A 24,100-nucleotide genomic window follows, 5' to 3' on the forward strand; every position below is an offset into this window, starting at 1 on the left:
GCAGGACTGTGGATCATGTCACTGCAGCTGACAATGATTAACAATAGGAGACATGCAACCCCCCATTAAGGTTAAACGTCCAAAACTAGTCACACGCATCTCTTATATTGGGGAAAAGTGAGACTATTATGCATTCTTGCAGGTTTGCAACCTTGTTTGAAGAGCACCCATTGCATTTCTTTTATCTTTCAGAAAGCACCGGTATCTGTTCCAAGGGCCTAACAGTACGAAAACGCATTCTGGCATCACACCTCTGAACTTCAGACAGTTCTCATTAAAAATAACGTTGGCTTGTAACAAGAAAAAGACTATGAAATACAATGCAGGCACCTCGGTATAGTGTTATTACTGAAACCCATTTATTCCGTTTTTTGACTGATTTTTAGAAAACCCTCTGCACTAATATTCACAAATTGTAGCTACATACAAATTATAACTAGTAAGAACTGACCCAAGTCACAGGTTTCTCATTTGAAAGTGCAAAAAGTCTATCTTGAAATAAGCAGAATGAAGCAAAATTATACCCCCACCCCCAATGATGTTCCTGAAGTTCATACATTACAAAGTACATTCTCTTAAAATTGTTAATGACTGTGAAGACATAATCCTGAGCTTTTACTTCTAAGAACACTCAATCTCTAAATCACGGTAGGCAACAGTTGGCCATTGAGTTAATGCATTTTTGCCACAAGAAAACCCCTTCGGTTGTATGCCAATTTAGTGACGTGTGTCACCAATACTGAGTATTGTATTTAATCAGCATTGTTATTAGTATATAGCTAAACTAGTTACCACTTGCTCTTTCATCTATCAGAAGAGTAAAGTATCATTTGCTTGAATGGACTACGTATTAAAGTACAACTCTGTCCCCACCCTTGTGAATTGCTTGCCGAAGAGCAAGCCATTTTTCTGGATACAATGGAAGAAAATTCTCATTCATGAAGAGTTTTCACCAACATTTATGCAAAGTAAACCAAACTTTCCAATTATAGAGCAGAAGACATTATAATGAAAGCTGTTTCTCATGCATGCTAACTTCAAACCAGTTCAGAGACCCAAGTTAAGTTGAATTGAGGTCTGGAACAACAGGTGATGCAACCTTAAAAGTCCTAAGCAACATAAGAAGGTGCTTTTGAAGATATTTTTTGATAATTAAACATTTTGGATCATAATGTCACATCCCCATGGCTAAGGGAACCAAAATCAAACGGCTACTCTGAACATTTGCAGTGACCCTACAGAAAACGACGAGGTCTTATGACTGGGAAATGATTCCCAACATGTATACAACTGTAGGCAAGTCAACGTGCCACACCACTTTCCCCCAGAGGTTTAGAGCATATAGACATATTCAGACAAATCACATAACTCAAAACTATTCACGTTAGATTCCCATCTAGGCCCAAGTTAGTAACAAAGGTGTTCCCATGAGTCGATTTTTTTAAACTCACATTACAAAAAACTGTACCTTTTAGTCTTAATTCACTCCCCCTGCAGAATTACCAATATTGCATTCTGAAGTTACTGATAACTGCTGACCTATGGGCAGGTCAGTTTGCTACAACAGAGACTAATTATCACATGCTATACAGTCCATGTCAAGATGCTAAAAGCACTACCCAAGTATGGTTTGGTTCCCACCCCACACCATCGATGTGCTCCATGTTATCTTCAGTTACAATGCAACTAAAGAAAACCACACAACTGAGTCAGATATACGGAAGAATCAAGTTTGCACTTTTTATCTGAGAACTGCAACAGCACTGTGTTCTGCCTCACAAATTACAGCTCTAAACCCAAACCCACGCAGTTTTGATAAATGCTAGCTTTACCATACAAGTGTTAGGCGCTGCACTGTAATTTCATTGTCAGAAGTGTGATGTCAGAATGCCCACGGAATAAAAGTACATAGCAAGTCACCAAGTTAGATTATATTGCTTGTTACCTACCTGTATGCAGTCGGCAATGAGAATCTTGGAGCAAGCAGGAATACTACATCCGGGTCCTAATGTCCATTGCCATTTGCGGTACTACGTTCCTCACAGTTACGCACTGCAGAAATGCTGGCTAAATGCAGTTATGTAGCAGGCCACTACTTTAATAGTGCATAATTGCAGTCCAAGAACACCAGAAAACATTCCGCCACTACTTAGTGGCTTGCCCAAGAAAAGCCAAGTATCTGAATTTTTATCTGCCATAAAATGCCACTTATTAGAATTGCACAGGCGTAACATTACAATTTCCCAAATTACCTGTTTTTTATTAATGGTATAAAACATCTATAGAGTGGTGGGGTTTAGAGTACTAGTTGTTTAGTGTTCTAAGCCAAGAGGATCATTTCACTAAATACTGTGAGCCAATAGCCAATGGGTTAAGCTTGTAAGATACCTCTTAAATACAGTGGGGTCTCTGAGAATATAGTTTTTAAAGATTAGGAGGAGTGAGTTTTAAAATAATCAGTGCTCCTCTTAAGACAAAATTATGTGAGAGGGGAGAAGAGGGGGATTTGGGGGCAGGTAGTTCCTTTAAATGAGGGGAAAAAATGGCTAAAATACTTCAATCAAAAGTACTCCTCTCCCTTTCCCACCCAGGTTTATGTCAGCTTAGGAAACTGCGTTTTTAAGATGATCTGAGTTCACATTAGATTAAAACCTAATCATATACATTGCCAAGACTTATTGAAAGTCTATTTGAATAGCTTACAACCCTTGGTACCCTGCTGTTTCAGTGATGATGAAAATCAAAACTTAGTTGAAACTAAGCAAACTTGCTAAACAACGTTCAGCAATTCTACAGCCCACAGGAAGTATGGCTATCAAGAGACACAACTTTCAGGAGATTATCCATTAGCATCCTTTCACCACTCTTCAAAGGTACAGTACTACCAAAAGCTTATTTTAGGGGTCTGTGCCAGCATCCCTTATAAAGAAAGGCATGTAATCTGAAAAATAAACTGAAACATTAATTTTATAGGCAGATTTTCCCATTTCCCCACCAGCCCCCACCCCCACATTCACGTTCACCCTCTGTGGGTGTCCCATGAACACCCCTTATTTTCTTATAGTTAGTGGAGTCCCTACCATACAATTCAATCAAATTGTAGCAAGACTCCTTTCTTATCAAGACCCTTGTTTCCAATACAGAAAATGACTTGGGACAAAACTTCCTCATTGATACAATTATAGAGCTACCCATATTTCCAAGTCTCTTGGTGAACAGAAATAATGAACATTTTCTAATGAGATTCTCTCCCTTAATTAGCACACCATATACCTGTCAAACCACCGTATTTTGGTGACATGCCTTATGTTCCACTAGTGTTTTACTTTTAGTATTATCCAGTTTCCTATGCAGAAAGTGCTGTTTTTTCAACAATAGGTATCCCTTTGTAATCAGGCACAAAACTAGCTTCAGCATTTTAACAAAGATTTGATTTAGAATTTTACTTTGCCAATTAGCACCAACAACAGAGGTGAAAAAGAGGAAGACACATTCCATAGTAAGAATTCTATAATGTACAAATTTGAATGGAAACATAACTAAGAACAAAGCCAAACCATTCACTTTACCTACTTTTAGTAAGTTGTTCCTCTGCTAACAAATTTACACTGGGAAAGCAGGTTCCCACAGACAACGATACCGATCTACTTAACATTAAGTCGAAATCTTATTCTAATTGAAGGAGAGTCAATGAAGTTGACAATAAATTGACAACACCATTGAAACACTCGTTTATGGTGGGAAGAAGAGATATTTGTACAGTGTGGCATAAGCAACTATCTCCAAATTTAGTGCGACATAAAAAGGAAACTATGGAAAAACTAACAAATTTACAGTTAAGAATGGTCACCTGCAACCCTATTTATTAACAATCACCACTAGCTCTTCGAAAAGGAAATAGATTTTTATAGTCCTACAATGTCGCCCAACAGAGATAGCACAAGGAGACGTAAAAGTTAGCAAATGTATTATCTACTTTGTTACTAGACTTATTTTCAAGTTGAATTTTCTGGACTAAACTCCATCTTTATAAATCGCTGGAAGTAATACATGAAAAGACTTCATGTTTAACAATCTTTAATTCAAATGTGAAGGTTCAATACAAGCCATTTGTAGGGCTTGGGACTTGTTCTTTTTAAAAAACAAGAATGGGGGAATGCAACAAAATTATCTTCCCGCTTTTTCTTCAAAACTTTTAAGGAAAGGATAGGTCAAAAGGCCAATAAAAGATCCATTTAGTCATACCCGCTTTCTCCCTCTACCAACAGTCTTACACCCATTCCATAATCTTAATACACATTCCTGAATGGAGATTTACAGTTCAGCTTTGCTTACATAACTGTTTAAAAATACTTAACACCAACTTGCTTCCTCTAATGCCAAACAAATCAATCATCGAACTACTTCAATATGCATTTCTTCTTTTTAAAAACAAGGGGGTACTTATTTGTAGAAAGCAATACGTAGCCTACAAATATTTCCCAGAAATGGCACATGCCATTCGAACGCCTAGACACTCTCATGCTTTCAAAGTGGAATACCTATAGCCTAATGTGCATAGAAGCATGAATGGCAAAGTTGAAGATCAATATCTATTTTTTCTATTTATTTGAAGCACAGTAAAAAAAAAATTGGTACACTTTGGAAATTCAGTGGCACAAGGTACACTGCCATAACTTGAGGGACATTATACAGTTTAAAAAAAAAAAAGGAAATAAAAAGGAAAAAAAATTCCCATTTCAAACACTGCATTACATAATTTTACCTGCCCCGAACAGACCATTTACAAATAGTAGGTCGATAAACTGCTAACATCCATAAAAAGGTAGCTTTCTTACTAAAATGCAAGAATTTAAAAGATTGGTATCTAAACAAGAAAAGACAAAAACAAACTGGAATGAAAGCCTAGATATCACATCTAAAATCGGGGTTTTTTGTTTGGGCCTTCATACTCTTCTCTCCCTCTACCATATCCTGCTGGAGTTCCAGGCCCCATTCCCCTAGGACCCTGTCCACCCACAGGTCCCGCACCTCCCTGCCCAAAGCGCTCAGTACGCTATTGGAACAGTAATTAACAGTTCATTATATGTAGTTGATGTCCATGTGTGTTAAGTAAATATTTTAGAAGGTTCCGTAGTCAACGTTCGTCGATACAATCACCAATGAGTCGATCCACAGGTACCGGGAACATAGAAAGGAAAAAAGGGTAATTTGAAAATTAGTTTACGATAATACATGCCTTGTGGTATGTTCCCACTTGAGCCATTCTCATACACCTGTTTCAAAGAACAGATCTTCCCTGTAGTGCTAAAAAATTTAAGAATTAGTACAGATGTGAAAACCCATTCCAAAATGAGTTTTAAGAAATTTCACATCAAATTAACCCGTTGGAAAGCTTACAAACTTCTCAAAGTCTGAACAGGAAATTTAATTTCCAAGTAAGCCTTAAGAAGCCCAACCAGACAGATCCAATTCACTCAATGAAGTGACAAAGACCTACTCACCAGTTAGTGGCATGTGCTGCATTAGAAACCTTGTGCTTTTCAAGATCTTAAGACACATCTGCTAAGTTGCAGAAATCTTAAAAGGTTCAAAGTTTTAATAAAATGCTACCAGACTACAAAAAGAAAAAGCATAAAAGACTAAATGATTTAGTCACTTTACCAGCACAGTAACTTGATTAAAATAGTGTTGCCATATTTTCACAGGTACATACCACCTTCAGAGCCATCACTACATAACCAGAGCCAATTATATGTTCACAGTATTATTCTGTATTGTAATAAATTGAACATACAGCCCACCCTCATCATCAGCCCAACTTTTCCCTGTAGGAGTCTGAAAAGCCCACTGACACTTAGCTATGAGTCCAAGCTTGGGCTATTCCCCAGGCAACATAACACCAAGCCTAAGAGACTGCAATAAAGCAGTGACTTCCTAATACCGTCTAGTGGTACTTCTGGTCTTAGAAAAACCTATGTACCCACAAAGAAGGCCCCTACAGATATGCAAGCATAGCAGCTTGAACTATCATTCAAATTCCATTTTAAATAGTTACTGAGCATATTACTTCATAAGACCAAAAAAAAAGGGGGGGGACACAAAATACAAAAGTCTAAATGTCATGGGGTTTAAATGTTTCTATAGCATAATTTAAACATGTTTTCTGAAAAAAAAGTGTAAGGACTACTTGAAAAGACTAAATCTCAATCCTGTAAACGAATTTTCAAAATCTTAAAATTTTTAAAGTTTTAGAGCGCAATGTACTTTAAATCTCAAAAAGCTCCAAAGAAAAATTTGAGGATTTCATGATTATGTTATTGAATCTTAGAACCAAAGCTACCTATGTTACATGAAATACAGAACCTTTACTGTGGGAACATTATGCGAAGTCAAAATTTACAGGTTAGCTACATACCTACAATTTTGCCTTTTAAGAAGCATATAAACCAAATGTTACCCACATAAATTTTTAAAGTTCAACTTGAAGAAAGCCAATACCATATTTAACCCAACCACTTATGATATTCTAAGAATTAAGTAGATTTTTAAATAGATGAGGCCCCATGCTAAATTCTTATGGCCCTATTTTGTAAGATAAATCCAGTGAACTACATATATTGTGCTGCATCTTCCCTCCTTTGCCAAAAGCCTGTAAGAGAACTAATCAGAATCAATTCAGTTATGAAAATGTACTCTTCTCTAAACCCACTTCTAAAACCAATATTCAGTTCTCCTAAGATTTGTAAAGCCCTAACACAGCCAACTCAGACCATTTCACTTGGATTGTTCTAAAGTATTCTGACAGGCTCTCTGTACAGCCAAAACATGGTACCATCAAGAAGATTTACATCGAAATGCACACAACTGGTATGCTTAAAGTCGTCATTGATCTTTGCTACCCTGTAGCAAAACAGAGATGTCCGTTTATTTTGAAGGTGTACCTACAGACAGGCCCAACAGATGGGAAACGACGAGTCAAAACACTAAACAATTTCCTTTTCATGGGTAGAAGCCACACCAATACAGGTCAAAGACTTACTCATCACTAAAACATGTCTAGAACTACAAACTACAAGCCTGACTCATACTTATGGCAAATACCAGCTTAATGAATGACAGTTTGCCATTTAATTACTCTCACTTGGGTGTAGAATAATCAGGTACGTTATCTATATTTGGGAATTTGGATTTGCTATGCACAAGAGTGCAAAAGAGTACACAAGCAATATAATGGAAAGCAACACCTAATTCTACTTATTGCCAAAGATAACTCCACATACTGCTAACAGCAGTGACTTCTCATTGGCAACCATATCTGTTAGGTTACCACACAATGAGTTCTTCTATGTTGCCAAAGTATTCCTCAATATTACGATTTACATGATAGGGTAACTAAAAAAGGTCCAGTCACCTACTTTAAAAAAAAAAAAAAACAAAAAACACACACATAAGTGGGTGAAAATGAGAATTTCCTTTGTACTACGTCCCACAGGATACATTACCATGTCGCTTCCCATCATGGAACCACTCATGGTTGCTGGTGGAACTCCAGGATTAGCTTCATAACCTATGCCACCACCACCACCTAGCGGTGGAAATTTCTGGCCTCCTGAACCATAAGGATCTAGGAAACAAAAATGCTGATTACAACTCAACCAGAATACCACTCTCAAAGTATCGCTAATTAAATTTTCACGCTTACCTCCCATGTTCATTGCTCCTCCACCACCCATTCTCATGTCTCTTTCTCTCTGGAAGAAAAAAAAAACCCTTTCATATATCTGTACTATACTCATACCAAGCATTCTTGAGCACGAAGAAATCTCCAGAACTAAAACAAGGGACAACCTTACAAAGTGAATATTCTGACACAAGTTAAAACTCATCATCAGATCTATAAAACTCCTTCCCAAGAAACTTTTTGGCACAACCAAGATAAAACCCAAGGTGTATCAGCCACAGCATAGTGCTGTAAGAAGAAAAAACATGGCAGTAAGGTGAAATGTAATTTCCAACTATGAAATTTTATTTTGGGTACGTACAAGTTTTGTTAGACAACTCCCAATTGGACTGCAGTAAAAGTTTACTTACAGGATCCATGTAGCCCATCCGGCTGTAACTTTCCTCTCTCTGACGTCTCATTTGTTCTTCCATCTCACGTTGACGGATCATCATTTCTTCTTCCCTTCTGCGTCGTTCCTCCTCTTGTCTATAAATTTTATCAAGCACATAAAGCAAAATATTACCTACATTTTATTAAATTCAGTTTGAAGAAACCTGGTCATTTTTAAGAGGTCTAGAAAAGCAAGGTTGCAGCAAACCAACACAAAGGCCCTAAGGAGTGAGTTCAATGGAATAGCCCTAAGAAAATCTGACACTTAATTCCACTTTAATACTTAAATATTTAACCTCTATATTTCATCTGACTCATCTAGCAAATTAAGTATACCTTTTCCCCTATATTTAGTGCAGAAAGTTTAGATTAACAAGATTTTACCTTAATTGCATTTCTTTACGTTTCTGCATTTCTTGATTGTGAAGTTCTTCCATACGCCTTAATTCTTCCTGGCGTCTCATCAGATCTAACATTGTAAAAACATTTTGAAAACATATGAGTGTGATTCTATTAAGTTCAAAAATCAACTGATCATATCAGCAAACTTCACAGGTTTTTTTACCTTGACGCAAAAGATTTGCCTGATGCTCATGGTAGGCATCTTCCATTTCACTTTCCAATTTGTCTTTTGCATCTTTCATATTTTTTTCAACTTGTTCCCTTTGCTGTTTTTCCATTTCATCCAAGGATTTCCACCTCTGTGAATATTCATACTCAAATGTGCCATGCTGAGCAAAACGAGGAGGGGTTTCTCTCTCCCTGAAAATATACAAACATGAATAATTTGTGGATGCACACAAGAAATATTACCTGATTCCACTCTCTATCATTTAGAAGGAATACCAAAAAGGCAAAGACCACCTTCATTTATAAAAATATCTTGAAAGCAAAAATTATATCCCAGAATAGTGTAAAAAACAGGCACTAGATAAAGATAAATGCTACCTTTCTTATTACAATATAACAATTCTGTTTCCCTACAGCCAAATTCCTGTATTTTTCCCTCATCCTTAAAAGTGAGGTTTCCTACACATTACACAATTGCTGTAAGGCAAAAAACAAGATTGCATATGAAATGGACCCAACTTCAGAAACAAACACTAAGCATTTAAATAGTATCTTTAAAATCTCAAGGGCTTCCCTGGTGGCTGTTAAGTCTCAGCACTATCAAGCAATTGGAAGCCACTGCAGCATGACTTCCATCCATCCCCAGCCAGAGAGCTAACCCACATGGTGCAGCAGATCTGTCTCACCCACTGCTCCCCCTCAGCAGTGTATTTCAGGCGTTCCACCTGTTCCACTCCCCACTGTCTTTGGTGAATCCTTTCACCCACCACATCTCTGGCCTAACTCTTGTATGTACAAATAATTCTTTAAAAAAACAAATAAAGTATAATCAATCTCACTTTTGTGAGCCTCCCTGGTGGCACAAGGGGTTAAGTCTCAGCACTATCAAGTTATAGGCAGTCATTCCAACACTGGTTCAATTCCTGCCCAGGGAGCTGGCCCACAGAGCAAAGTGGACCTCTCTTGTCTCACCCACTGCCCCCCCCCGTCAGCAATATATTTCAGTGGATCTGCCTGTTCTGCTCCTCACTGTCTCTGATGAATCTGCTCAACCACCCTCCCACCTGACCTACACCCCAGTTCTTATATACATAAATACATAAAAATAAATCTTTAAAAAAAATCTTACTTTTGATACATTGGATTCTTCTGTGCAAGTTTTTCAGGAAGACCATCTTCATCATCTAACTGTTCAAGTGGTTCCACAATGACTGGACGGGGAGTTCTATTAACAAAAAATGGTTCCATCTTAATTCTGTTCTAAGTTAAACTTCCTCAGAGTAATTAGAAAAAGTACAAGAACTTACGTTGTCAGTAAGAAAACACCTTCACTGCATCTTTCAAATGCTTTTCTTGCCGCTGGTTTAGAAGCAAATTCAACAATGCCTTTCCCTGTAGATCTTCCACGATCATCCACAATTACAACAGCCCTTTCAATAGGACCAAACTGGCTAAAGGCTTCTTCCAACAGTTCATTGGAAACGTAAGGTGAAAGATTTCGAACAGAGAGAGCAGCAGCATGTGTGGCAAACCGAACTCGAAGCTGTCTACCTCTCATAGGTGTATCATCAAGTTCAGCTTTGGCAATTTCAGCCAAAGCTCTGGATTCCTGAAAGTATCAGACATACTTTTAATGACCTCCACATTGACTAATTTTTGCCATAAGCCCACCCACTCAGTTCAAGCATCACCAAGAAAACTTCCCTGGCATTCAGGGTAGGCAGTTAAATGCTTGAACCCTCCCACCCACCCCCACCTCCTCTTATAGATACCAGCAATTATGGACTTGTAACTGTCCTGCAAAAATTTTAAAGATTAACGTATCAGTTTAAAAACCAACAGGTTCACAGCAACAAAGAAAAAGACGCTTTTACGTCTACATAAAAATCGAACTCACAAGCTTAATAAATCCGAATCCTTTGCCTTTGTTGATAAAAACTTCTCCTGGCTCTCCATATTTAGCAAATAGTCTTTTGAATTCATCCTCTGTGATATCAGCAGGGAGATTCCCAACAAACAACCGGCAACGCTGAGTGTACGTTTTCTCTCCAGGCCTCCTCAAGAGAGACAAGTTGGCTTTAAACCCCTAATGAAAAAGAAAAGTAATTTTGAGATTTCAAGAACCTCTCGAAAGAAGACAAACCCATCAATACGCGCTTTTCTCAAATGGATTTTACCGACAGGGTCCCTCATCGGTTTCGTTTAAGATAAAGTCAAGGGCTCTACTACATTTGCAAGATGTCCAACACAATGACTACACTAACATCAAATCTGACCTAACCATCCAGAATGCTCGAGAATTAACACAAGCCTCTCCAAACACAAATGCTGTGCCCCAGACTAAACTGCACGACGCAAGCGAAGTATTAAATCACAAAAACGCAGCTATCGCCGACATGTTCTGCGCTACCAACCCTCTATTTCACTCCCTTCTCCCACCCCGCTCCCAGGACCGGCTGGCTGGAAAGGAAGGTCCGCCACAGCGTCTCTGCGCGGCCTCCCCCGGCCACCCGCCCGCCGCAGGCTCGCGGACCCACGCCGCCTGCCCCTCTCGGGGGCTGCAGCCCCGCCCTCCGCCGCCCGCGCGCAGGCGCGCTTGCCGGCCTCCAACAAAATGGAGGCCTGAGCGGGGAAGGGGACGGGGGAGGGGGGCCGCCGCCATCTTAGGGGAACCGACGCGTAGCTCCGAGAAGGACGCTCACCTCCGAGTCGGAGATCTTCTCCTCGCTGCGTCCGCCGGGGCCGCCGGGCGGGGGCCCCTGGTGGTGCTGCTGGTGGTAGGGCGGGTGGTGCTGGCGGCCCCCGCGGGGCTCCCCGCCGCCTCGGTGCGGCGGCTTGGGGTGGCCGCCGGGGGCGCCCAGGCCCGGGCCGCCGCCGGGCTTCGGCCCGCCTGGCATCTTGCCGCCTTTGGGGCCGCCGGGCCCTGGGCCCTGCTTAGGCCCGGGCCCCGGGCCGCCGGCGGGGGGAGGCGGTGGACCCCCGGCCTGGGGAGGTGTGGTGGGGACGCCGCTGCTCGGCGGCGCTGGCGGCGGCACCCCGGGGGCGCCGAGGTGACGGCGGGCGGCGGAGTCGGGGTGGGGCCTGGGCCCGTGGGGGCCCCAGAGGTCGGCGGAGTGGCGGGCGGCGCCGAGCCGGACGCCGGAGGCGCGCTGCCTACGCCGGGAGCCGGGCCGGGCCCCTGAGGAACCCCGGGCTTGGATGAGTCCTGTGGCGGCGGCGGCTGCGGATGCGGCTGTTGATGCGGCGGGGGCTGAAGCGGCGGCGGCTGCTGTGGCGGCGGCTGCTGCGGCGGCGGCTGCTGCTGCTGCTGATGCGGAGGCGGCGGTGGGATGGGTGGCTTGGGGCCGCCCTGGCCCGGGCCGGGCCCCATGGGTCCGCGGTTCTGATTGAGGCCCATACCCGGCGGCGGGGAGCGGAAGTCGTGGAGGCCGCCGCGGCCCCCGCCGCCTCCGCGTCGGTGGAAGCCGCCGCCGCCGCCGCCGCGGCTCCGGAACCGATCCCGAGACATGTCTGGGACCAAAGGGCGGTCGAGGCAGAAGCGGAGAAGACGCGCTGGGAACGTGGAGGCCACCTTGCTTCGCACAAGATGGCGGATGACACAGGCGGCGCGCCGCCTTTGTCCTCTTCTTATATAAGCCAGCTGGCGTGGCCCCGCCCACTTCCCGATCGATCGCTTCCCTAGCCAATTGCAAGTACGATGCTGGATGACACTAAGTTACGAAGCGCTGCTCTTTCCTATTGGTTCTCGAGTAAGAGGCGGGAGGCTTGGAGGCGCTGAGGCTTCCACTTGGCCAATGAGTGCAAAAGGAGTTGGCTGTAGGCCACTGTGATTCGCTGGGAGAAATTTGAATGGGTCTGCCAGATCAATTTTCCCGTGAAAGCATATAGCCAGGGCCCTATCAGCTCCTGGGGAGAGCTGTTGGAGGGCTCTTTTTCTTCCTAGATTGCCTTTATAAGCACTCTGCTGGTATCCTTTCCTGGAAAGAACAGATGGTCTTTAGCTTAAAGACATAAATTGAGTTCCTGCTATCTACTCTACCTGAGCCAATATTAATTAGAGCTATAAACTTGTACTGATTTATAACAGTACAAGTTATAAATTGATTTCATTTTGGCACCTCATGGGAGTACAGGTCGGTTCTAGTAGTATAAACTTCCCAGTAGGCTTATATGAGTACTCTCAGTTCAAACAGAACAGAGATCCTGGTTTTGTTTTTGTTTGCAGACTGATACACAAACACAAATTACAAGAGGACTCTAACCTTTTCCCCTAATTTCACTACCATTCAGCATTTTATGAACACATTCTTAAAAATTGCAATATCAGACCTCCCTGGAGGCACAAGGGTTAAAGTCTCAGCATTATCAAGCTATCCCCAGCCACTATGGCATGAGTTCAATCCCTGGCCAGGGAGCTAACCCACATGGCGCAGCTGACCTCTCCTGTCTCACCTGCAGCACCCCGAGTGTATTTCAGTAGATCTCCCTGTTCTGCTCCCCACTCTGTCTCTGGTGAATCCTCTCACCCCCGCCACTCTAACCTGCACTCCAGCTCTTGTATGCATAAATAAATAAAAATAAATCTTTAAAAAGTTGCAGGGCCTCCCCAGTGGCCCAGCGGGTTGAGTGCAGCGCTATTAAGCTGTCTACAGCCTCTGCAGCACAGGTTCCATTCCCAGCCGGCCAAGGAGATACCCACATGGTGCAACGGAAGTCTCCTTCCTCGCCTGCTGCTCCCCTCAGCAGAGTCTTCGGTCCATCTGCCTGTTCTGCTCACCGCTCTGTCTCTGGTGAATTCTCTCACCCTCCGGCACCTCTGACCTGTACCCTAGTTCTTGTATAAAATAAGTAAATCTTTTTTAAAAATTGCAATATCAGCCTTTCAACCAGAACCACCATCTTCCAGTAAATCACCAAAATGATCAACATAAAGGGAAAGAAAAGAGGCACATGTAGATGGTCTCTAAATCTTTAAGAAAATATTGAGTTGTTTCTTTGGCCATGTCCATGAGAATCTATAAGAAAGGTGATAGCCCATTCAATAGAATGGGCACTGTTCAAAAAGGAGTGCCCCACAAATGTTACCATGGCAAAACCGGAAGAGTCTATAATACTACCCAGCATGTAGTGGGCAGTGTTGTAAACAAACAGTTAAGGGTAAAGTCTTGCCAAGAGCACTGATGTGTGTATTGAGAATATTATACTCTCTAAGAGCCAAGATAGTTACTAAAACATGTGAAAGAAAATGATCAGGAAAAAAAATGGAAGCCAGGGCCTCCCTGTTGGCATAGGGGTTAAACACACTGCTATCAAGCTAACACCAGCTACTGCAGCATGAGTTTGATCCCCAGCCAGCCAGGGAGCAGCCCACATGGCACAGCCAACCTCTCCTGTCTGGCCCTCTGCTCCCCTCAGCAGTAGATATGCCTGTTCTGCTCCCCACTCTCTCTGGTGAATCCTCTCACACACACCCCCTTACCTCTGGTCTACACCCCAGTTCTTGTACACGTGAAAAAATGAATCTTATAAAAAAAAAGGAAGCCAGGGCCTCCCTGGTAGCACAGTGGTAGAGCGCTGGGCTGCGAAGCTGCCCGCAGCCTCTGCAGCGCCCGTTCAATCCCCGGTCGCCAGGCTAGGGTCCCACATGGCACGCAGACCTCTCCTGTGGCACCCACTGCTCCCCTCAGCAGTGTACTTCTTCTTCAGTCTGCCTGTTTTGTTCCCTGCTCCTGCTCTCTTACACTCCTGTGCTTCTGACTGTGCCCAGTGCTTATATAAATAAATAAATAAATCTTTAAAAAAAAAGGGAAGCCAAAGAAAGCTATTTGAGTTCAGTTGCAGTGCCAGCCTGCTCCCCCCAGAGAAGCACACTTTGTGAGAACCAACAGGATGTTGTTTTAATCTTCAGTCTTGTTACAAAGAAGACTACTTGCTGTTACCTACCTTTGGTAAATAATTCTTCCATTAATATTAGCTCATGGCTCACTGTTCATCAACATCATTCAACATATTTGCCTCCTCTCTCCAACAATCTTTCCTTCCATGCTATAGTAGCCATCCCAATCTCAGTGTGGTCATCTCTGTGTTTGTTATTGCCAACAATTTGGCAAAATTTCTGTTTCAAATATCCCAACTGATCACCTTTTTTCCTTCTGGTTCACATGTGATAGTAACTAACTCCTATTCTTTTACTTCATCAAAACCTCCAAACCAGGGGCCTCCCCGGTGGCACAGCGGTTGAGCGCTGGGTTGCGAAGCTGGCCGCAGCCTCTGCAGCGCAGGTTCGATCCCCGGCTGCTCCCCGGCCACCGGAGGAGGGTACCACACGGCGCGCAGACCTCTCCTGCCGCCCGCTGCTCCCCTCAGCAGTGTACTTCGGTCCTTCTGCCTGCTCTGCTTCCCGCTCTGGCTCTGGTGAATTCTCTCACCCTCCCGTGCTTCTGACTGTACCCAGTGCTTGTATAAATAAATTAATAAATCTTAAAAAAAGAAAAAGAAAAAAGAAATTCAACAGCTGAAAATATTAAAAAAAAAAACAAACCTCCAAACCAGGGCCTCCCCTGATGGCGCAACGGTTGAGTGCTAGGCTGTGAAGCTGCCCGCAGCCTCTGCGGCGCCTCCATCCCTGGCTGCCGTCGAGGGTCCCACACGGTGCGCAGACCTCTCCTGCCGCGCCCACTGCTCCCCTCAGCAGTGTACTTCGGTCCTTCTGCCTGCTCTGCTCCCCGCTCTGGCTCTGGTGAATTCTCTCACCCTCCCGCGCTTCTGACTGTACCCAGTGCTTGTATAAAAAAATTAATAAATCTTTAAAGAAAAAAAAACTCCAAACCAGTAGATGAGTTGCTTTTCACTCTCTCTTGTTGTTGTATTTGTATCTTGTGTCACCCAGTTTAGGTGTTACAATTGCCCACAAACACATATAACTTTTTTTCCTTTCTCACTTTTACTCACCTGGTAAAATCTCAACTCTAGTTGAGCCCAACAATTCACCTTCTTTAACTGGGGCTCAGGCTTTCACTGTAAATTCTTAACCACCTCAAAAATGCATTAGAGGGCCTCCCCGGTGGCGCAGCGGTAGAGCGCTGGGTTGCGAAGCTGCCCGCGGCCTCTGCGGCGCCGGTTCAATCCCCGGCTGCTCCCCAGCCACCGGAGGAGGGTCCCACATGGCGCGCAGACCTCCCCTGCCGCCCGCTGCTCCCCTCAGCAGTGTACTTCGGTCCTTCTGCCTGCTCTGCTCCCCGCTCTGGCTCTGGTGAATTCTCTCACCCTCCCGCGCTTCTGACTGTACCCAGTGCATGTATAAACAAAACAAACAAACAAGCAAACAAATAAATAAAGAAAAACATGCCTCTATAAAAAAAAAAAAATGCATTAGACTTTTCCTGGCAATCTTAACTGAATTTCCTAGTAACTTCACTTTCAGGAGTAGTATGTTTTATACTTTTTCTCTGTTCAAACTCCTACACTTTCTCATTCCACATTAACTGTTGACTTCATCATATATTTCTTTGAGAAGGGGAGAATCATAAAAGAGCAACTTGCTTATCTAGCTGGGAAGCCAGAAGCCTACATGTACTTATGCTCTTCTATTTTTCTGATAACATGAAAGATATGCCTATCAAAGGGAAAACCTTCCCCGGTTATTTATTTATTTATACAAGAACCGGGGTACAGGCCAGATTTGCAAGAGGGTGAGAGGATTCACCAGAGACAGAGAGGGAACAGAAAAGGCAGACTGATGAAATACACTGCTGAGGGGAGCAGCAGGCGAGACAAGAGAGATACCCACTGCTGCGCAATGTGGGTATCTCTGCGCCCCGCCGGGACTGAAACTGTGCTGCAGAGGCTGCAGACAGCCTCACAGTGCTGGGCTCAACCGCCTGCACCACCAGGCAGCCCCCTTACCCTAGTTTTGTAGATCTTACCCCTCTTGTCTTCTCAAGGATTTTCCTTGCTATTTCACCAATTACTTCTGGATCGTTACCATCTTTTTTTTTTAAAGATTTATTTATTTATGCATACATGAACTGGGGTACAGGCCAGAGGTGCAGGGGGTAAGAGGATTCACCAGAGACAGAGTGGGGAGCAGTACAGGCAGATGGGCCGAAATACCCTGCTGAGGGGAGCAGCGGGCGAGCCAGGAGAGTTCCGCTGCACCATGTGGGTATCTCTCTGGTGGGGGATTGAACTCGTGCTGCAGTGGCTGCAGATAGCGTCATAGGTTGTTTCTTAACCCCTGCGCCACCAGTGAGGCCCTTGATCATTATACCATCTTAAAAAAAAAAAAAAAAAAAAAAAGAAACGAAAATAACACCACCACAAACACTTGCCCTTTATCCTATCTCATTTCTTCCTTGTAACAAGACTAAAACAAGTTGTCTACATTCCAGGTCTCTCCAGTTCCACTTTTTTTTTTAATTTATGCTACAAATAATGAATGAATGTTACTTGCTACATTATTATTTAAAGGGTTATTCCAATTCTTTTTTTTTCTTAAGGTTTATTTTATTTATGCATACAAGAACTGGGGTATAGGCCAGAGGTGCAGGGTTGGGGGTGAGGATTCACCAGAGACAGAGTAGGGATCAGAACAGGCAGATCTACTGAAATACACTGCTGAGGGGAGCCATGGGTGAGACAGGAAAGGTCTGCTGCACCATGTGGGTCAGCTCCCTGGCTGGGGATCAAACTCAGGCAGTGGCAGTGATAGCACTGAGACAAACCCCTAGGCTACCAGGGATGCAGGGCACTCCATTATCTATTTAATCTTCATAACAACCATGAATTAGAAATTATGATTACCATTTTACAGATGAGGAAAGGAGCTTACAAAAGAAAAGTAAATTCTAGTGTTACATGGTTGATGAATGAAAGACTTGGGATTTGTCTCTTGCTGACTCTAAATTGCAAACTCACATTCTTTCTGCTATACTTCCTCCTTTTGCACACAAGAAGTAAACTACATGCAGGTTAACTGTAAAAGATTCAAATAAGGACTAAATTTCTAGAGTAAAATCTGACCTTATTCATTCCCACCCTATTGTTAGAAGTTTGATATCCACACCAAAGGAAAATTCTTTAATAAAAGAAATAGCTACCTCCAAGAATAGTCAATGACATATTAATAGTCAAAGTTAATTGATCATTTCACATATGTTAGACACTGTAGTACTTAATATTGAATTCTCATTACAACTTGGAGTTTGGTATTATTGTTTCCTCCATTTTACAGATTAAGAAATCCACTACTGGGCCTCGCTGGTGGCTCAAGAGGTTAACTCTCAGCACTATGAAGCTATTGTCAGCCACCCCAGCAGTTGTTCAATCCCCAACTTGGGGGCTAACCCACATGGCACAGCAGACCTCTCCTGTCTTAGCCGCTGTGCCCCTCAGCAGTGTATTTCAATCTACCTGAATCCTCTCACCCCCGCACCTCTGGCTTACCCCAGCTCTTCTATGATTTATTTATTTATACAAGATTTATTTATTAAGATTTATTTATTTATACAAGAACCGGGGTACAGGCCAGAGGTGCGGGAGGGTGAGAGGATTCACCAGAGACAGAGTGGGGAACAGAGCAGGCAGACTGACAAAATACACTGCTGAGGGGAACAGCGGACATGACAGGGGGGTCTGCTGTGCCATGTGGGATTCTCGCCAGCTGGCTGGGATCAAACCCTTGCTGCAGAGGCTGCGGACAGCCTCACAGTGCAGCACTCAACCGCCTGCACCACCAGGGAGGCCCTAAATAAATAAATCTTTTAAAAAATAAATAAAAAATAAAAAACCACTACCAATGGATTCTAAAGTAAAAATTTGGACCTCTGTAAAAGTTTTTTAAATGGTGTCACAATTGCCCTCGAAGCAACTACAATTGTCCTTTTAAGGAGCAAATCTGTTGCTTTTATTTCTCTCTTTAAAATCCCTGTTGGGGGGGCCTCCCTGGTGGCACGGGGGTTAAAGAAAGTGCTATCAAGCTATCTCCAGCACAAGTTCCATCCACGGCTGGCCAGGGAGCTACCCATATGGTGCAGCAGACCTCTCCTTTCTCACCCCCACACCTCTGGTTTACACCCCAGTTCTTGTATGCATAAATAAATAAATCTTTAAAAAAAAAGAAAACCCTTATTGTGTTTTCATTGCCTTGGGAGAAAAATGCAAACTCCTCAGCTTACAGATTGGCCCTCCATTTCCTGATCATCCCCACTCTCTCTGGTGAATCCTCTCACCCCCACACCTCTGGTTTACACCCCAGTTCACAAGCCTCTCCACTGTCTTTCTCTCTTTAATTCTTTTTTTTAAGATTTGTTTTATTTTTTTATGCATACAAGAGCTGGGGTGTAGGCCAGACATGTGGGGTGCTGGGGTGGGGGGTAAGAGGATTCACCAGAGACAGAGTGGGGAGCAGAACAGGTGGATCTATTGAAATACACTGCTGAGGAGAGCAGCTGGTGAGACAGGCACATGCTGTGCCATGTGGGTCAGCTCCCTGGCAGGGATGGAACTCATGCTGCAGTGGCAGCCAATAGCTTCACAGCACTGAAACTTAACCCTTGTGCCTCTTAACCCCAAGAGAGAGGGAGGCCCCTCTTTCTTCAATTCTTTGTCACAGTCACATTGACTGTCATTTTGTTCTTTTAACTTTATGCTCCCGTCTGGGCAACTTCTTCCCAATTTTTAGTTGGAGCCTATCCATCCTTCAGGACTTGACTTATATTCTCTCTTCTCTGAAGTCCTTCTGTAACCCCAAAGACCAAATTGCTTCATTTGATTGGTACCCTGTACTTTCAGTTTCATAACAATCATCCTACTTTATTGTAGATACTTTCTAAATTGTACCCTGTAGAATGTAAGTAAGATCATGGAGGCAATGACTGAGATCCTTTTTTAACTACCGACTCCTGAGAACCTAGGATTTGGCTTAGCCTAGGCAACCTTCCTTTTCTGAGCCACTGAAGAATGCCCCCAGTCATAAATGATGGATTTCAGGTATTATACAACTCCGTGGATCAAATGTGTGTTAAATTCTGCTGAATGGCCTGTTGAACAATCTTCACCTTGTAATAGTCAGAATGTGGGTGAACTTACAATTCAAACATTATAATTACAATGAATAAAAAGTATAATTATCCTCTGGTTTGAGTTTTTATGAGGCCTAGAAGGGTAAGGAATGGTGAAAATAAGCTTGATGAGACATGTGTTGCTCACTAATGAATACTAATTGAATTGACTAAGTTTGCATCTTCAACTGTATCCCAAGGCCTAAGAAACCAGGTCAGTCAACTTAATTTGTACTAATTTAGCTTCACAGTTCCAACTTTGCCAAGGCTATTCAGTTTCTGAATCTATCAGCATTTGTCTCTGCAGCTTCAAGTTCACAATAGAGGTCTCAAATTATTTCGTTGAGGAGGGGGGCAAGAGGGGGAGAAGAAAATAGGTTCCTAAGCTTCCCAAAGGCACCCTTTTCCGGAATAGGTGGTTCCTAGACTGGCCCAACTAGCAAATTCTAACGGTGCAGTAAAGATCCTCACCACTAGGTGTCTCAGTGGCAGTGCCACTGCCATCTCTTTGGAAAGCAGCTAGCTGCACGTACTCCATTACTCTATTGTTGTTGAGCTTCCAAGCACATAACCTTTTCAAAGGGCTGATTTCAACGCCTTGATAAAATTTCCAGTAGATCTAACCAGTATCTAGATAACCTCTTTCAATAACAGAAACATTGGATTATCAATGTCTCACTTATTTCCTTTCCTTTGTGTAAGGATAACATGCTGTTTGAAGTACATTTATTTATTTATTTATCCATATATTTATTTATGGGGAAGGACTCTTAGTCTGAAGAGATTATGATGTTCTACCTGTCCTGATCACCTCTCATCCCTAAAATGAACTAAATGTCATTTCTAGGCTTTCTGCACATAGGTATTGTAATCTTAAGGATACTGATCACTCTTCAACTGCTGCTAAATTAATTACTTGAATTGATTTTAGAGATCAAAGAAAATTAGAATTTAAAGAATTACCAAATGGAGGAAGGTAGCATGGAAACAAATCCCATACATATGAATTTTTACCATAAGGCCATCAGAAATTGATGAAAAGGGAAAGAAATTGATGAGAAGGGAAAGAAATATTCAACACATTGTAGTAGAATAATTATTTTACCAAAAACAAATAAAACCAGTTCCAAATGTATTAAAGAAATAAATATATTTTAAAATCAAATACTAGAAGAATGAAGAAAAAAATAGAAGTGAATATCAGGATCTTTGTCAGGAATGAAATTTTCTAAGATTTATGACAAACTATAAAACCAAATGTCAATAAATTTACCTGCATGAGGATTAGAAAGCACCATGTTAAAAAAGGAAGAATAGAAAAATCAAAAGTCAAACTGCAAAATAATCGCAAAGAAAAATTTTAAGTGGTTAATAGCTTTAATATACAAAGAATTTTATTTGTTATTTTTTAAGATTTATTTTATTTATTTAGGCATACAAGAGCTGGGGTGTAGGCCAGATGTGTGGGGGAGAGGATGACTATGGTAAGAGGACTCACCAAAGACAGAGTGGAGAGCAGAACAGGCAGACTGACTGAAATACACTGCTGAGGGGAGCAGTGGGCAAGACAAGAGAGATCTGCTGTGCCATGTGGATTAGTTAGCCCCCAGGTTGGGATCAAACTTGAGCTACAGTGGCTGACAATAGCTTCATAGTGCTGAGACTTAACCCTTGAGCCACCAGGGAGGCCCCAGAAATTATGTAATTTTATAAGAAAACCAAGTTGCCAATAAATTAACACTGGAAAAAAAATAAACATATGAAAAATTTTGCCTTTCACTGACAATTACTAAAATCAAATGAAAATGACATTCCATTTTTCATGTAAGTTAACACAACTTGAAGCAGCCACTGCTACTATAATCCTTTCAGAAAATAATTTAGCATACCAATTAACAAATTAATTCATACTCTCTTTTCCCTTCCTCTTAGTGCCCCTCTCCCTTCAGTTCCCTCCTCCTTCTCTATTTCATTCATTCATTTTTATTCAATAATTACACTCTGTGTGACTGCTTCGTGCTGGAATTTAGCCTAAAACCTAAATACAGAAAATTTGTTCAACATGATCGGTAATAGTCTCAAGTTGAAGACATCCTACATTAACGTCAATGCACAGGTGACTTAACATCCTGTTTTGCTCAGGACAATCTTGGTGTATGCCTGACATCCCAGGGTAATTATTAAATGGTGCCCCCTGCTAAGCACCTTTCTGGATGATGACAATCAAGTTTCTGAGGAAGGGTCAGCTTTTCTGATTTGTACAAAAGTTCCATATGCATCAGTCACTGCCCATGGAGTTATTGAAGTTGGGTACTTTCTGATTTCATCTCTAATTTTTTTGCAGTTTCCATATTTTCTAACATGGACTTCACAAATACATTGATTCACTTAATATTAACAACCCTATAATTCATTTTTCTTATTTCACTGCTTTTTTTTTTAAGATTTAATTACTTATGCATACAAGAACTGGGGTACTGGCCAGAGGTGCGGGGGGTGAGAGGATTCACCAGGGACAGAGTGGGGAGCAGAACAGGCAGATTGACTGAAATACACAGCAGGTAAGCAGGAGAGGTCTGCTGCGCCAAGTGGTTCACCTCCCTGGCAAGGGATCTAACAAGTGCTGCAGTGGCTGCGGACAGCTTCATAGTGCTGTGTCTTAACCCCTTGCGCCACTAGGGAGGACCCTATTTCACTGCTTTTTACAGCATGAGTACATTGAAGTATTGGGAGATTGAATTACATACCTAGAGTCACAGTCATTAAGTTATACAACTAATTTTTACACCCAGGCAGTCTATCTGTATCTCCAGGCCTCTAAACTCTAAGGTGTTTTGCTCATAAAGGGAACTATATCAAACTGGGCTTGTTATCCATTATGTGGAAATAAAAATTACTTATGCTCATGTCACTTAAAAAGTACTCACAGGGCCTCCCCGGTGGCGCAGTGGGATGAGCACAGTGCTGTGAAGCTGTCCGCAGCCTCTGAAGCGCAGATTCTATCCCAGCCAGCCAGGGAGATTCCCACATGGCACAGCAGACCTCTTCTGTCTCGCCTGCTTCTCCCCTCAGCAGTGCTATCTGTCTGCCTGTTCTTTTCCCCACTCTGTCTCTGGTGAATTCTCTCACCCTCCTGGGCCTCTGGCCTGTAACCCAGCTATTGTACAAATAAAAAATAAATCTAAAAAAAAAAAGTACTTACAAATAAGAGCTATAAAAAAGGTTTCTCTTCATCTCTTAGAAACAAAATATTTTCTCTTAATTATCTTAGAAACATTACAAATATAGTGGATTTTTAAAAGATATAAATACAAAAATAAGCTGTAAGAATCCCCAACACCAAGTTATGAATGTCTCTTGCTAATATATGGTCATATTTCTGTCTAAGTTTCACGTATATTAAATAATAAAATACCAATTTTAAATGTATTGATGGACAAATAATATTTTTTCTTACATCATTAAATTAAATTAACATATTACTAATTAAATGAGGAAATGTAAAAAAATCCATATACTTTTTGGGTGTTCTTAAATCTCTACAAAATGAACTGTAAAGTGTTATCTTTATTTAGAATTAGAAATAGTAATTATTATCATCGTGACCTCCAACTTCTGGGAATACACTAGCACTTTTACATGGTGACTCCAATTGGACAGTTTCAGATTTGAAAATAACCTCACTGACTTGAGCAAGGAAGGACAAAATGAAAGTGCAGCTTGAGTGACATTTCATGAGAGGGAACAATCTGGAAGGGCAGGGAAAGCAGGCAAGATAATCAAGGTCGGTTGGTTTTTGGCAGGCATTCGAAGTACCACAGGGGGGCATATGGGACTAGCCTGATTGAATTTTAATATCCTACAGATCACAAAGGGAATAGGCATTTTGTATTCATAACACTACAGTGAAAACCAGTTTGGGCACTGGCCCTTCTAGTCACTGGGACTACAACAGGAACAGCAAAAGAGCCTTTGTCTTGCCTGTCTCCTGTCTCACCTGGCCCAGAAAGGGGCCTTAGCTTCAGGTCTAAGTCATACTATTCAAGCCTTCCATCACAGCACATCTAAAAGTGGGGGTGGTGCTAGGAGGTGGGACTATAACATGGGAGCCAGTATGCCTTGAAATCCCTTTGACATCTTCCAAAATTTAACTCAGAATCAAGGTTGTGAAGTTTAAGTGAGGTAATGCATATTTAGTATGGTATTCATTACAATACATTGACTATTATTCTTCTCTATCTCAATGTACCACTTGACCTGGAATGCAATGGGTACTAGTTAACTAATGGTCATCTTGCCTGGACTTTCTCAGGCAGGGCCTGTTGCTTGCTCTTTTGGGCACCTAAATGCCCTG

At 42.2% G+C, this 24,100-nt stretch overlaps 2 protein-coding genes across 6 annotated transcripts in view; one reads left to right on the forward strand and one right to left on the reverse strand.

Annotated features, from left to right (window-relative positions):
• The window catches only part of ZMYM1 (zinc finger MYM-type containing 1), a 30,717-nt gene extending 30,375 nt beyond the window's left edge, over window positions 1-342 (forward strand). For 2 of the 5 annotated variants that reach the window (XM_037500061.2, XM_054691524.1), the window contains one exon: window positions 193-342. In XM_037500061.2, coding sequence (XP_037355958.1) covers window positions 193-257 — 65 coding nt within the window. In that variant the 3' untranslated portion in view covers window positions 258-342. The remainder of the gene's footprint in view (window positions 1-192) is intronic. The other 3 variants (XM_037500064.2, XM_037500065.2, XM_037500062.2) reach the window with 2 other exon arrangements.
• Window positions 343-4,578: 4,236 nt separating this feature from the next.
• On the reverse strand, window positions 4,579-12,295 carry SFPQ (splicing factor proline and glutamine rich). Its single transcript, XM_037500066.2, is given in 11 exon segments — window positions 4,579-5,056; window positions 7,506-7,627; window positions 7,706-7,754; window positions 8,095-8,212; window positions 8,501-8,585; window positions 8,682-8,878; window positions 9,816-9,911; window positions 9,994-10,295; window positions 10,584-10,772; window positions 11,389-11,720; window positions 11,723-12,295. Coding segments are annotated over 11 exon segments (2,100 nt in total). The 5' UTR covers window positions 12,195-12,295; the 3' UTR covers window positions 4,579-4,918.
• Between the last annotated feature and the right edge of the window lie 11,805 nt (window positions 12,296-24,100).

Source organism: Talpa occidentalis, unplaced genomic scaffold (genome assembly GCF_014898055.3).
Source record: "Talpa occidentalis isolate TD23 unplaced genomic scaffold, MPIMG_talOcc4v2.1 talOcc4.9, whole genome shotgun sequence".
NCBI lineage: Eukaryota > Metazoa > Chordata > Mammalia > Eulipotyphla > Talpidae > Talpa > Talpa occidentalis.